Source organism: Canis lupus, chromosome 20, assembly GCF_011100685.1.
Source record: "Canis lupus familiaris isolate Mischka breed German Shepherd chromosome 20, alternate assembly UU_Cfam_GSD_1.0, whole genome shotgun sequence".
NCBI classification, from domain to species: domain Eukaryota; kingdom Metazoa; phylum Chordata; class Mammalia; order Carnivora; family Canidae; genus Canis; species Canis lupus.
Genome location: NC_049241.1, coordinates 36442942 through 36457258, shown reverse-complemented (window position 1 = coordinate 36457258; position 14317 = coordinate 36442942). Strand labels below are relative to the sequence as shown.

General features: G+C 52.2%; 1 protein-coding gene across 1 annotated transcript in view; it reads right to left on the bottom strand.

Moving 5' to 3' along the window:
* Positions 1-14263, bottom strand: part of CHDH (choline dehydrogenase) — a 37860-nt gene extending 23597 nt beyond the window's left edge. The window contains exons 1-3 of the mRNA XM_038565352.1: positions 14255-14263; positions 14084-14210; positions 10098-10168 (exon numbers count right to left, since the gene is read on the bottom strand). Of these exons, the coding sequence (XP_038421280.1) occupies positions 10098-10168; positions 14084-14210; positions 14255-14263 (207 nt within the window). The remainder of the gene's footprint in view (positions 1-10097; positions 10169-14083; positions 14211-14254) is intronic.
* Between the last annotated feature and the right edge of the window lie 54 nt (positions 14264-14317).

The following is a 14317-nucleotide window of genomic DNA, read 5'->3' as shown; positions in this document are numbered from 1 at the left end:
GAAAATAGAAAATGATATCAAAAGGAAAACTAGAGAATTCTCAAATATGTGGAAACTAAACAACACACTCTTAACCAACTTGTCAAAGAAGAAATCACAAATGATATTAGAGACAAATGAAAATGAAATCAATATACCAAAACTCACAAGATGGAGCAAAAGCAGTGCAAAGAGGAACATTTTTAGTTGTAAATGCATACATTACATCTTAAGATACTAGACAAAACTAAACCCAAAGCTAGCAGATGGAAGGAAATAATAGATTAGAACAGAGATAAAAAATAATGATCAGAAAACAAGAGAAAAGCAAGCTAAAAGTTGGTTCTTAAAAAAAAAAAAAAAGACAAGCCTTTAAGTAGATTGGATAAGATAAAAAGAGAAGATTCCAATTAGTAAAATCAGAAGTGAAAGTGGGGACATCTCTATGATTTTACGGCATTAAAAAGGATTATAAGAAACCACTATGAATAACTGTAGGCCAACAAATTAGATGACTCAGCAAATTCCCAGATATACACCATGTACCCAAACTGAATTATGAAGAAACAAAAAATATTAATAAGCCTATAACTAGGACGTCTAAAATAAAATTTAAAGAAAGGAAAATAATGAGTGTTGACAAGGATGTAGGGAAATTGGAACCATTGTGCACTGCTGGTTGGAATGTAAAATGGCACAGTCACTGCAAACAAATAAAAAAAAAAAAAGTTTGGTGGTTCCTCAAAAAGCTAAACATAGAACTACCATATGATGGCAGTTCCACTCCTAGATATATACCAAAAGAACGGAAAGCAGGGTCTCAGATACTCGTACCTCAGTGTTTTTAGCAGGATCATTCACAAAAGCAAAAAGGCAGAAATAACACAAGTGGCCATCAACAGATGACTGAATGAGCAAGGTTGTGATATGCCGAACCATGGGGTGTGACTCAGACTTAAATAGAAACAAAGTTCTAATACATGCTACAACATGGATGAATCTTGAAAATATTATGTGAAGTAAAATAAGTCAGTAACGAAGGGACAACTGTTGTATGGTTCCACTTGTATGAGATAAATTCAAAGAGACAAAAAGATTAGAAGTGACCACGGGGTTGGTGGGGAGAGCAAATTGCAGACACACCTGAGATATGGCAGGTTTGGTTCCAGATCGATGCAATAAAGTAAATACCACAATAAAGTGAGTCAAATGATGTTTTTGGTTTCCCAGTGCATATAAAAGGTACGCTTACCCTAAACTGTAAGTCTATTACGTGTGCAATAGCACTATGCCCCCAAAAAACAACGCGTATGTCTTAATTTAAAAATATTACTAAAAAATGCTAACCATCCTCTGAGCTGATAGAGACATGTCTTTTGGCTGGTGGGGGGCCCTGCCTCCGTGTTGATGGCCACTAACTGATCGGGCCGGGGTTGCTGAAGGCTGGGTGGCTGTGGTGATTTCTTAAGTAAGACAACAGAGAGGTTCGCTGCATTGAATGACTCTTCCTTTCACAAATGGTTTCTCTGTAGCATGCAATGCCATCTCATGGCATTTCACCCTCTTTGAAAATTGGTGTCGGGACGCCTGGTAGCTTAGCAGTTGAGCATCTGCCTTTGGCTCGGGACGTGATCCTGGAGTCCTGGGATGGAGTCCCACATCGGGCTCCTGCATGGAGACCGCTTCTCCTCCCTCTGCCTATGTCTCTGCCTCTTTCTGTATCTCTCATGAATGAATAAATAAAATCTTTTTTTTTTTTATTTATTTGTGATAGTCACACGGGGGGGGGGGGGGGGGGCAGAGACATAGGGCAGAGGGAGAAGCAGGCTCCATGCACCGGGAGCCCGACGTGGGATTCGATCCCGGGTCTCCAGGATCGCGCCCTGGGCCAAAGGCAGGCGCTAAACCGCTGCGCCACCCAGGGATCCCCAAATAAAATCTTTTTAAAAAAATTGGAGTCAATCTTCTCAAATCCTACTGCTGCTTTATCAACTAAGTTTGTGTGATATTCTAAATCCTTTGTTGTCACTTCAAAAATTATCACAGGATCCTCACCTGGAGTAGATTCCAGCTCAAGAAGCCACTCCCATTGCTAACCCCTAAGAAGCAACTCCTCATCAGGTTTTATCATGAGATTGTAACAATGCAGTCCCATGTTCAGGCTCTGCTTCTAATTCTGGTTCTCTCGCTGTTTTCTCTACATCTGAAGTTACTTCCTCCAAGGAAGTCTTGAACCCCTCAAAGTCCTCCATGAGGGTGGGAATCTACTTCTTCCAAACTCCTGCTCATGTTGATATTTTGATCTCTTCTCATGAATCACACATGGTCTTAATGGCATCTAGATGGTGAACCCTTTCCGGCGGGTTTTTAATTGACTTTGCCCAGATCCGTCAGAGGAATCACAGGGTATGGCAGCTAGAGCCTTACGAAGCATATTTCTTAAATAATAAGACTCAACAGTTGAAATTACTCCTTGGTCCATGGGCTGGCGAATGGATGTTGTGTTAGCAGACAGGAAAACAGCATGAATCTTGTTACACATCTCCATCAGAACCATCTGGTGACCAGGTGCTTTGTCAATGAGCAGTAATATTTTGAAAGGAATCTTTTCTAAGCGATATGTCTCAATAGTGGGCTTAAAATAATTAGTAAAACGTTTTGTAAAGAGATGGGCTGTCACCCGGGCTTTGTTGCTCACTTACAGAGCACAGAGTAGATAAGCATAATTCTTAAGGACCCTAGAACTTCCTGAATGGTAAAGGAGCATTTGCATTACCTTAAACTCACCAGCTACATTCAACCTATAAAGAGTGTCTGCTTGTCCTTTGAAGCTTAGACGCCAGGCACTGACTTCTCCTCTCCAGCTCTGAAAGTCCTAGACGGCATCTTCTTCCCATACAAGGCTGTTCTATCTACACTGAAAATCTGGTATTGAGGGTAGCCACCTTCATGAATTATCTGAGCTAGACCTTCCGGGCAATTTGCGGCAGCTTCTACATCAGCGCTTGCTGCTGCTACACCTGGCACTTTTTGTTGTTTCCTTAAACCCCATGAACCCACCTCTGCTAGCCTCACACTTTTCTTCTGAGCTTTCCCACCTTTCCCAGCCTTCACAAAATTGAAGAGAGTTAAGGCCTTGCTCTGGATGAGGCTTTGGCTTTAAGGAAATGTTATGACTGCCTGGATCTTCTCTCCCGACCACTCAGACTTTCTCCATCGCAGCAACAAGACGTTCCACTTTCTTATCATTCATGGGTCCATTAAGTAGAACTTTTCATTTCCTTCAAGGACTTCCTCTGCGTTCACGACTTGGCTGTCTGGCTCAAGAGGCCTAGCTTTTGGCCTGTCTCAGCTTTCAACTTGCCTTCCTCTCTAAGCTTCATCATTTCTAGCTTTTGACTTAAACTGAGAGACGGGAATCTCTTCCTTTCAAAGGCCACTGGAGGGTTATTAATTGGCCTAAGTTCAATGTCGTTTTGCCCCAGGGAATAGGAAGACCCAAGGAGAGGGAAAGAGAAAAGGAATGGTGGGTCGGGGGAGCAGTCGAAACACACAACATTTATAGATGAACTTCACCACCGTATACCGGGCCTGGTTCGTGGCACTCCAAAACAATTACAACGGTAACACCAAAGATCACAGACCACAGATCACCATAACAAATAATAAAGTTTGAAATACTGCGAGAACTACCAGAATGTGACACAGAGACATGCAGTGAGCAGGTGCTGGTGGAAAAATGGCACCAAGAGACGTGCTTGACGCAGGGTTGCCGCAAACTTCCATTTGTGAAAAACACAGATCTGCGGAGCACAACACAGCAAAGTGCAATAAAACAAGGTATGCCTGCCCACATCGTTTCGCGGGTACACAACTTCTGTTTGAGGTGACGGGACATTCTGGAAATGGATAGTAGCGATGGTTGCACAGCACTGTGAAAGCACTTAATGCCCCTAAATTGTACTCTTAAAAATGATTTAAATGGTAATTTTTATGTTATGTTTTATGTTTTTGCCATAATAAAACTGCAAAAGACCCTCCCATATCACATGCTACACAATTGCAGATGTTGTTGTTGGGGGATTCAAACCTATGACAGAGGAAAGGGTCAGGAAGCCCAGGATGTTGCTTCCAAGCAGGGCGGTCTCAGGTGTTCTCACCTGCACCTGCCATGCTGTGACTCTTAACCAGTGGCAGGGGCATGTACATTCATAGAGCTCTGAAGGTACAGACCTTCAGACAGCTTTGAAGGCCTGAAATAATTGGTATTAAAAGTTGACAGGATTAGGAAGCAACACGGTAGCTTTACCAGAAGGCATCAGGCCTACTGTGGAGAAGTGAAGACAAGCCTCTTATTCATGGGATGACAGCAGGTCACTTACTCTCCTTGACCTCACCTCCTGTCACAGCTCTGCCTCCAACACTCCCCTCCACATGCCCCACCATGGAAGGACCTTTAATTGCTCTCCAAGTTCTGGGTCTGACCTCCAACTAGGGCAGCATCTCTCCAGCCTCTGGGGAGCGGTAGACTAATGTACGGCCTATCTGGGTGGTCCCTTCCTCTGTTGGAACTACGAAAGTCCCTCAGGCACCTCTGCCTCCCAGTCCCCAGCCCAGGATTTGCTGAATAATGGAGACCAGAGAGCACAGGGCACTTGCCTGCTTTCACTTCCCCTTCTCAGGATGCATGTGGTCCAGCTCTCCGCCCCACACGAGGGGTAGGCTTTCTTTTTCTCTTCAGGCAGGCTTGGTGCCCAGCCCCCAGAACATTTCCCTGCTCCTGAGATCCCTCTGCGGGAGCTGGCTCCCTCCTCCCCTCAGAAGGCCCAGGCCTTGGGCTGGCAGGAGCAGAGTCTCACTCAGGCTCCTGGTTCACAGTGTTGTTATAGGTACGGGCCCTATAACACACTCACTTTGTACAAGGGAATGAGGGGGTGGGAGGAATGGGGTTGCAGAGAGAGGGCTCACTACCCAAAGGGGACTCCTTGGGGTCAGGGACCCCTAATCCCTGGTGCAGTGCCCCCTCGGGCTTCCAGACCAGGTGAGTAGGTACACTGATCCACAGGGGGCAGGAGTCACAGGGAAGGAGCCCTGGAACTGGTCATGTGGAAAGTGAGGGGTGGGGTGGGGGTGGATGTAAGGAACGTAAGAGAAAGCCAGGATAGCATGTGGGTTCATAAAGTGTGGGGGGGGTCAGTGGATGGGGGGTCCTGCCATAGGCCAGGTAGCATCCAAGGCTTCCTTCTGAGTCTAGGTGCCTATATCCCTGACCTGCCCTGTTTGCTGGAACCAACCCTGGCTCTGTTTAGGGCCCTTGTCTGTCCGCTCCTGGGCTCTGAGCAAGAGAGGAAGGGGCAAGAGGAGACATCCATCTGTTCTGCCTCCCAGTCCCGGGCAGAAGACCCTCATGCTACACTGGTCTTCCCGGGGCATCAGGCAGCCACATCGAACCACCCCTTCCATCCGGCCAGGCAGCTTGGAGCTAGGAACCTGGTCCCTCTGACACTTCAGTCTGGAAAGCAAGAATCTGGTCAATTCAGGCCCTTCCTCCTACCCTCATTTCAGTGATGGACACAGCAGGTGGGTCAAGCGCAGATGAGTGATAGGCAACAAATGTAGGAGCCACCTTATGCCATTAAGTATCGCTAGAGGCCTTTGTCACCATAGTACTCAGTAGTGACTAACAATTCTCGTTTCAAATTCTTAAATCAGTAGGTGAAGATGTGTATTAAATAATGTGCCAAATGTCATGGTCAGAATTTCTTGTAGAATGACAAATTCCCATGTAATTTTGAGCTTGTGACCAACTGCATAGGAAGTTCGATCATTTTGGTGGTGTCAAATTGCAAGAGAAATGTACCCAGAATAAAATGCTTACTTGTCCTCTCTGGAATACCCATGCTTGGGACAGTCAGCCTCCAGAGTCACACAGCTGGAGAACTAATCAAACCCTCTGACACAACACTTGTAACAGGTTCTTCACAATTTCTTGGCATGCACGTGTGTGTGTGTGTGTGTGTGTGTGTGTGTGTGTGTGTGTGTGTTTCCTTTGTAGCTTGTGTTGTGTGCAGTGAGCTGGGCTGGTCAGACCCTTTGGGCCTCTCAAGTCCAAGCTTTCATAGGTAACCCAAGAAGAGATGACATGACTCTGGAGAGAGACCAAGCAGGCTCAGCTAGGCTTGAGGTATAAGACCTGCTTCAGCCTTTGAGAAGCTCCACTAGGGCAATGATTCTGCTTGGGGCACCGCAGAGCGTGTAAACCCTTCTAAAAGGGAATGGACACATGAGGACTTCAAAGGTGCAGCCCTTTGTTTCCATCTCACTTCTAGGAATTCAACCAGAGGAGAGCTCTTCATGACTACAAAAAAATACAAACGTAAGAGAGCTGTCCCGTGTTGTTTCTGCTGGAAACCAATGATAAAAACCTAACTGTCCACCACTAGGGGATGGCATAGGGAAAAAATGGGCCCATCCATGTGAAAGGACCTGTTTACTCTTTTAAATAGTGACTGTGTAGCCTTCTCACTGTGGATGCAGCCTGAGCAGACCCAAGTACACGGCCCGGCTCCTTCTGACCATCGAGACCCTTGATACCCAAGGAGGGACTGGCCTTCACACCTGTCTCTCTGCCCTCAGGCCAGGATGGTGACAACACTGCCAAGAGAATCACAGAACGCATGGTGGGGACCACAGGCATCCTTGCCTCTGTGGCAGTGGCTGCGTGTCATTCTCAAATGGAGGATTCAGGTCAGATTGCCTGCCTTTAACCTGACCATCTATCTAGTCCTGGCTTTGGCCTGCTCTCCCTGCAAGACCTCCAATAAGGTTCTCACGTCCAGGCTAGGCTTTGTGTGGGTGGAATGGACAATGCTCCGTAGCTGCCTTTGTCTGACCAGGAAGTCCCATCAGCTGTGGGACCAACCAGAGTGATCATTATATTAGTAATAGCAAGGGCAGCTGCCCTGTCCTGAGCACTTTACATGGGTCCCCATGCACATTCAATCCCCCAGACATGTGGGTGGGGATGGAGCATGGGAAGGGGGGGTCTTCATCCTCCTCCTCCTCCTCATGATCAGTCTCATGTCACAGAAAGGCAAACGAGCCTGAAGGGTGGAGCCCCTGCACTGTCTCAAATTGGGAGCCAGGACACCCCCACCATAGGCCTAAACAACAAAACCACATCACAGGAGCCAAAAAGTCATGGTGACATGAGAAGAGTGCAGGACACCATATGCCGACACCAGAGCTCTGGAGGCCAGAAGCAGGAACGGCTCAGCTGCTTTCCTGCAGCTCAGCAAAGTCTTCCCAATGGTACAACCATTGGTACAACCTGTGGCAGGCTGAGGTGAGCGCAGGGTGATGGCCCAGGGTAGGAAGAGAGAGATGAGCCCTGGCTGGGAGGTGATGGTCTAGTGAATAGCCCCGGGGAGCTGCCTCCTCCCCTTCACTGCCACCCCTAAGCTAGGCCACCCCAAGATGGCACAATGATGGCCCTTCCTAGGGCACCATGGCTCCTTTTGTCCCAAGAGCCCTGCTTATTCTGTCCCCTGCCCGCTCTACCACCTTCCACCCCACCATGAGCCTTGCAGTATGGGTTCAAGGTGCACAACCATCCTCTCAGAATCCATCACCTAATGGCCTGGTGTGGGGGGCAAGAGCATCTCAGGCTTGCCACTGAGCAAGAGGGTGCCCCTCTAGACGTTAACTCCCCTGAAATCTGGGCTGCCCTAGCCCAGGTAAGTGGTGCTCTATAGCAGAGAAGTCTGGGTGAAAGTAGCGGTGTTGGGGGGCACCTGCTGGAGGTAAGCACAGGTAAGTCTGGGCCGAAACCAGGGAAGGGCTGAGGGTACAGAAGATCCCGGGGCCTTGGCTCTTATGCAGAAGTGACGTAACACCAAAAACAGGGATGCTCCCCCCATCCAGGGTGTTGAAGGCCTTCCTTGGGCCACACACAGTGAGGACGCAGAGGCTACCAGGTGGCCTAGTAGCCACGGGTTACCAAGATTTCCACAGGCCGGACCTGCCCACAGAGCTGTGATGGGATCTGTTCACATACAGACAGCAGTAGGGGGAGCTCAGGGCTTCCAGAGCCAGGCACACAGCAAGTGCTCAGTACGTGCTTGTCACTTGACTAGTATATAAAAATACATTGTTCGCTCCAGCAGAAGAGGCAGACATGGAAACTGAGGCACGGGGGGCCAGGGACTTCTCTTACAAGGCCTAGGGCCAGCACCTCTGAATCTGTCCACTTTTGTCCACCCCACAGACACCTGCCGGGACCTGGTCCATCACCTCCCACTGGGACCCCTCCTGATAGTTCCTGATGGCATCCCTGCCACCAGACCCCCTCTGCACTCTTGCCTACAGTCTGCACCCCCCCCGCAGCAGCTGGGGGAATCTCAGAAGGAAGGGGAGCCCCCAACTAGCAGAGGGTCAGCTTGGGCCTCACCAAAGTGATGAATCACACAGAGAAGACAGAATGACCAAAGCTCCCTCGTGTCCAGAGAGGGTCCGAATGGGAGGACACAGTACCGCCTACTGTACAGGCCGCTTGTAGGAAACGGGCCTGAGTCAGGAAGGAGCAAAGGCCCCCGGGCGCCCCCCCCCCCAGGTTAATACAGGCAGGCCCAGCAGGCGACCCAGCAGTCACCCCTCGCAGTCCCTGCGCAGCGCGGCTCCTTCTGCCCACAGAGCCTGGCCCTGCAATTTAATAAAACCACCTTGCTGCACCAAAGACGTCTCGAGAATCCTTTCTGGACTGTTTGCTCTGAACCTCATGTTTCCACACCCCCACCCACCACCTCTTTCGGCAGAAGGCCTCCCCTCTGCTGTCCCACCCACCGCTGCCCTGCTGCCCTGCGGTGCATTCAATCAACTTCTAGCTCCTCTGAATTCTTTTACCTCCTGCACCACTGACTCCAGTCCATTGCCACCCCACATCCAGGGGACCCCCATTCCATCGGGAGACACACCACACCTACAAAATATCCTCACCAAAAAACTCAAACCCGAATCTGCTCACACTTCTAGATCTACCCACCAATTCAGAGGAAAGTCAGGGGAGCATGGGATAGCACCCCTCCACAGCCCCATCAAGGGAAACGCCATATATTTATTTCTTCAACAACAAATTCAAGTGAAAAATAAACAAGACAAAGAGAGCAAAATCTCTGAGATAGAGCAAAATCTCTAGAATAATGTGTGGATCTTACTTAGATTCTGGGAATGTGGGCAGCCCTGGTGGCTCAGCGGTTTAGCGCTGCCTTCAGCCCAGGAATGATCCTGGAGATCCAGGATCGAGTCCCCGCGTCGGGCTCCCTGCATGGAGCCTGCTCCTCCCTCAGCCTGTGTCTCTGCCTTGCTTTCTGTGTCTCTCTTGGATAAATAAATAAAATCTTAAAAAAAAAAAAAAAAGATTCTGGGAATGTGAACACCTGCTGGGCTTTTGAGGATATTAAGGAAATCCTTGCTTGTCAGATTTGACCTTGGCCCTGTAGTTACATTGTTTGAAACCCTCTTTCAGGGGCCCCTGGATGGCTCAGCGGTTGAGCTACTGCCTTCCGCTCAGGTGGTGATCCCGGAGTCCCCAGATCGATTCCCCACATCGGGCTTCCCGCGGGGAGCCTGCTTCTCCCTCTGCCTGTGTCTCTGCCTCTCTCTGTGTGTCTCATGAATAAATAAAATCTTAAAAAAAAAAAAAAGTATCTCTTTCAGGAATACATACTAAAAAAATCGAAAGGAAAAAAGTACGTATTTGGAGTTTGGTTTACAATCACCATAGGTATGACTGGGGAGACAGACCTAACAGGATCACACCCTCCCTGAGATGGGCAGGTGGAACTCAGGGACACCTCCAAGCTCATTTTGTTTCAAACTTTCCATAATAAAAGAGAGTTGTTGCTGCTGCCCCTCTGCTTTAAGGCTGAAACATCCCTGCCACTGGAGTGAAGGAAAGAAAGGAGGGTGGACCAGAGAACCTCCCCCCACCACACCCCAGGCAGGGGACCAGGGTCTAGGCTGAAGGATTCCCAACCATTCCCCTGCAAATCCAGGCTGCCTCCCTCCTCTTTCCAGCCTGCTTTTACACAGTTTTCAAACCTCAATTAAAAAACACCCACCTCACACCCAGCTATGACAGGATTCAGGAGAACCGGCCGCCAGCACCAGCCCACACGCTGCTGTGGATTGTCTGTAAAAGATAAGCACAGCATCGAAAGTCAGAGTTGAGAAACTTTAACAGTAACTCCACACAAAGCCTTTATGTCGGTTGGGTCTCCTGGCAAGGTAATGGGCTTCCAAAAAAGGAAAGAAAGATCACTGGTTGTGATCCTGGGGTTTGCAGCCCCAAAGCGGTCACCCCTCTTGGTTTATTGAGGCCCTCTGGATCTCAGTTTCCTCATCTATAAAATGGAAACAGAGCCACCCCTTTCGTGGGTTTGTTAGGAGAGCAAAAGGAAGTCAGAGCCAAAAACACCCTTTGATAAATGAAAAGTGCCACCTGTCACATTCAAAGCGTGGCTGCAGTCCTGTCCTCGCCCTACTCCCTACGTAGCTTCACTCACCCTGCCTCCTCCTCCATCAAGTGTGACCCTGGCCAATAATATCACTGATAATAGAGTCATTCACATATCACTGATCAAAAAGTAGGTCACCAACCCTGCTCTGTGCGCCCAATAACCCTCCCGAGAGCACTGGGAGGCTGACTGCATCACCCCCCCTCCCCCACGTGCAGCGGGGGGGGGGGGCGGGGGGGCGGGGGGGGGCGCTCCGGGAGGACGGCATTCCCTGCCCCCTCCCTGTCTTTGGACTTGCCCTGGAGGCCTTGCCGGACAATGTATGCAAACACCTATGCAAGTGCCCCGGGGCTGGAGTTCACAGCCTGGTCCCGGTGGTGTGCTTTTCTGGGCTGGCCCCTCCTCGTGGCAGCAGAGCAGATGATTGCCCTGGGTGGCCCTGCTGGGGACAGCGGGGTACAGGCCCTGGGGAGGGGGGTGGTTTCCTGTCCCTGGCTGGGGGGCAGACACAGGGTCAGAGGAGTACCTGGGGCAGAGTTGCTCCCAATAGCCCCATGTCCCAGCTCAGGTGGGACACCTGGGCCCCAGGAAGCAGCCAGAAACTACTGGCTCTTCACGAGACAATGAGTGCACGTTGACCGGCCAGGGCCTTGATTAATATTTGCAAAAGGAGCAAAGTAGAGAATTCCATCCGGATTGAGGCGGGGCCTGGGGTATGTCAACAACCTCCATGGCCTTGTTCTCTCAGGGATGGCCCAGGCGGAGAAACAAAGGCCTGATAAAGGTGATAGAACCTGAGACTGTGACCCCACTTGAGTGGGGAGGAATTTCCTTACTCGAGTCATGGAGGTATTATTATTTTTTTTTGCCCCGCCTTCCCTTCTCCCAGATTTACACAGCATCTTGAACTCCTTCAACTTCCTTCCTATCTCTTCAGTCTCCTAACAGCTCTGCCCACCCAGAAGAGTAGTTGTCAGCCCCACTGATAGTGAGGGACACTGAGGCTCCAAGACACCAAGAGCTTCACCCGAGGTCAGCAGCACAGCTGGGCGAACCCTGGAGTCTCACCTGCTGGCGGCAGCACAAAGCCTATCCCAGGAAGTCTGGGGTCAGGTGCCATGGGTACTAGACAGGGGGGTCTTCTGGGCTGCACTAGAGGCCCTGGCCGTCACTCTACCAGAGGAGAAAAAGGAAGAAGCGCAAACCAGCTCTCCCGGGTAGGTAGGAGTGAGCGCCACTGGGTGGAAGGTGCACATCATTTGTTCATTTAAGCATTTAAATGTGCCTCCTAAATCCCAGGATGTGAAGCCACACTGCATGGTGGCTCTTTGAGAACACCAGACCCAGCTGAATTCATGGCTGAGGCGGGGGGAGGTCAGAGCACTCCAAAGCTTGCTTCCCTCACAAGCTCAAGTCACTTCTTTGAGCTGATGCTACTTCACCATCTCCTCTGCCCCCTGGCACAGAGAAGGGGACGGAGCAGGAGACCACTGGGTACTTAGTGGCCCTGACTCTGGTTTAAAAACCACAATGTTACTGGGCTCAGGTATTCAAACAAATGGTGTCCCTTCTGGCAGGGCCCTCAAAGGCTGCATACTCTCATCAATGAGGACCTTTAAGGAGGGTCACTTTTTGGAATGACCTTCCAAGCCAGCGTGGAACCACCTGAGAAGACAGGCAGGCATCACTCGCCCACAGAGAAGACCAGCTATGGCTGCAGGGCCCGCCTCTCCACACCTCAGCCCGCAGTCCTGTCTGCAGAGCTGGCCATGGGCATCACCACAATCCGGGAGCCCCAGAGGGCCAGGGAAGGGTTGGCACTGTGCCCCCACACTCCCTTCCCAGGGGCCCCCCTTTCACCCCTCCTACCACATGCTCAGGGACTCCACTCCACACTCACTACCCCTTCACCTATCAGCTCTGTCTGCTGGAGAAAGAATTCTGCCTCTCCTCTTCTTAGAACCATCCCCACCCCACTCCCATCTCTGAACCCACTTCCTCCCATTCCCATCTCTCCCCCTCTTGCCAAAGGCACCCCAGATTGCCAGTGACATAAGCCAGGCCAACTCCAACCTCTCTGCCCCATTTGATTCACGGCGGTGCTCCCTCACCACTGGATTTTCCCACTCCCTATATATGTCTGACTCACAAATCCCATCTCTAGGTCTCATGGCTTGTCCCCAAAACCCTCACACTCAGTCCCAAGCCCCCACAGCAAGGCCAGCTGGGGCACACAGCTGTACCTTGGAGCCTGGCCCATGAGGAGCCTCAGCTTTCATCTAGAGAATGCATGTTGGTTAGCAGCTGCTCTCGCTGGTCTCAGAGGGGCTGGCCCTCTGTGCCCTACACAGCCGCCCGGGTGGCCTTTCTAAACCATAAAACTGTCCCACCACCTAAAATTCTGCTGTCATTCCTTGGCACCCCGGGACAAGGTTCACAATCTCCACCTGGCCTCTGAAGCTGTCTCCATCAGCAATTTCACGGCAGGGCCGGCACATGTACCCTTGAACGCACCCTCCTCACATTCATCCCCAGTCCAAGAGTGCCCATCAGCCAGCACCTGTGTGTCATTCACCTTTGCACCCCAGTACTGGCACCGTACAGATGTTTGCTGAGAAGACGCAGAACGCTCAGGGCTGGAAATGGTCTCGGGGACCACAGGGCTCAAAGCAACTCAGAGAGGTTGAGTAAGGGGCCCCAAGGTGAACCAGCCCCAGGCAGGGATGAGCTAACATCCCCACCTGAGCCATTCTCCCTGGTCAGGAACTGGGAGAACCAATCCTCCGGAAAGGTCACCTGGAGCCCCACAGGTACGCCTGCCCGCCTCAGATGACCTTGAGGCTGGGTCTTAGAGTCCGTGTCAGCCCCAAACCAAGCCCCGCAGGGCAGGCAGGCCTGGCCCCGCACTAAGATCTCGGCAGAACCAGCTGCTCGACAAAGTCAACGTCTCCTGCCAGCTGCCAGCTCCCTCCTAAGTCTCGCCGCCTCTCTAGGCCTTGGTCTCCTCCTCTGCAGAATGGCGCTACCTCGGCCTGCGTGTCTAAGCGGCCGAGCTGGTCACCCCCACCCCGTCCTCTGCCGGCGGAGGGGGCCTGAGTGCACGCGCTGCGATCCGCTGGTGGCTCGACTACGCTTTTGCGGACTTGTCCCCAGATCGCTGTCCCCGGGGACGATCCCGGCAGCGGGCGTCAGGCCCCTCCACGCCGCGGGGGCAGGGCCGGGCCGGGCCCAGGGCGGGGGTCGGCGGGGGGGGCCGAGGGCGCGCCCCGGTTTGCGCTCCAGGCGGCGCGCAGACTCCGGGCCCCGCCGACCCGCCGACCCGCGCGGCTGCGGGCCCCCGAGACCCGGGCTTCCGCTTTCGGAGCCCCAAGCGTCGGTGTCAGACCTGGGTTCGTGCAAACAAACACACTCCAGGGAGGCTCCTCCGGGGAACCCGAGCAGGCTCGGCGGCCCGCGGCCCACCCTCTGGTTCCGGGGGGCGGGGGGCGGCCGCTGCGTCTGGTGGGGTGCAGCCCGGGGCCGCGGGGCTGCGGGGCTGCGGGGCTGCGGCCGGGTCGGGGTCGGGGTCGGGGCGGCCCCGCGAGACTCACCCTGGGCGGCCGGGGGCGGCGCTCGCTGCGGCGGAGCTCGGCGGGACGGCAGGCCCCGTGCGCTCCCTCCAACCCGGGCGGGCAACGGCTGCGCGGGCGGGCCCGGGGCGCGTGTGCAGGCGAGCACCTGGCCCCCTGCCCGCACGTGCGCGGCGCCCGCAGGTGCTCCGCCCGCCACATGCCCCGAGGCGCTGGCCCCGGCCGGCCCCGCGACCCCGGAGCTCCCCGCGCCCC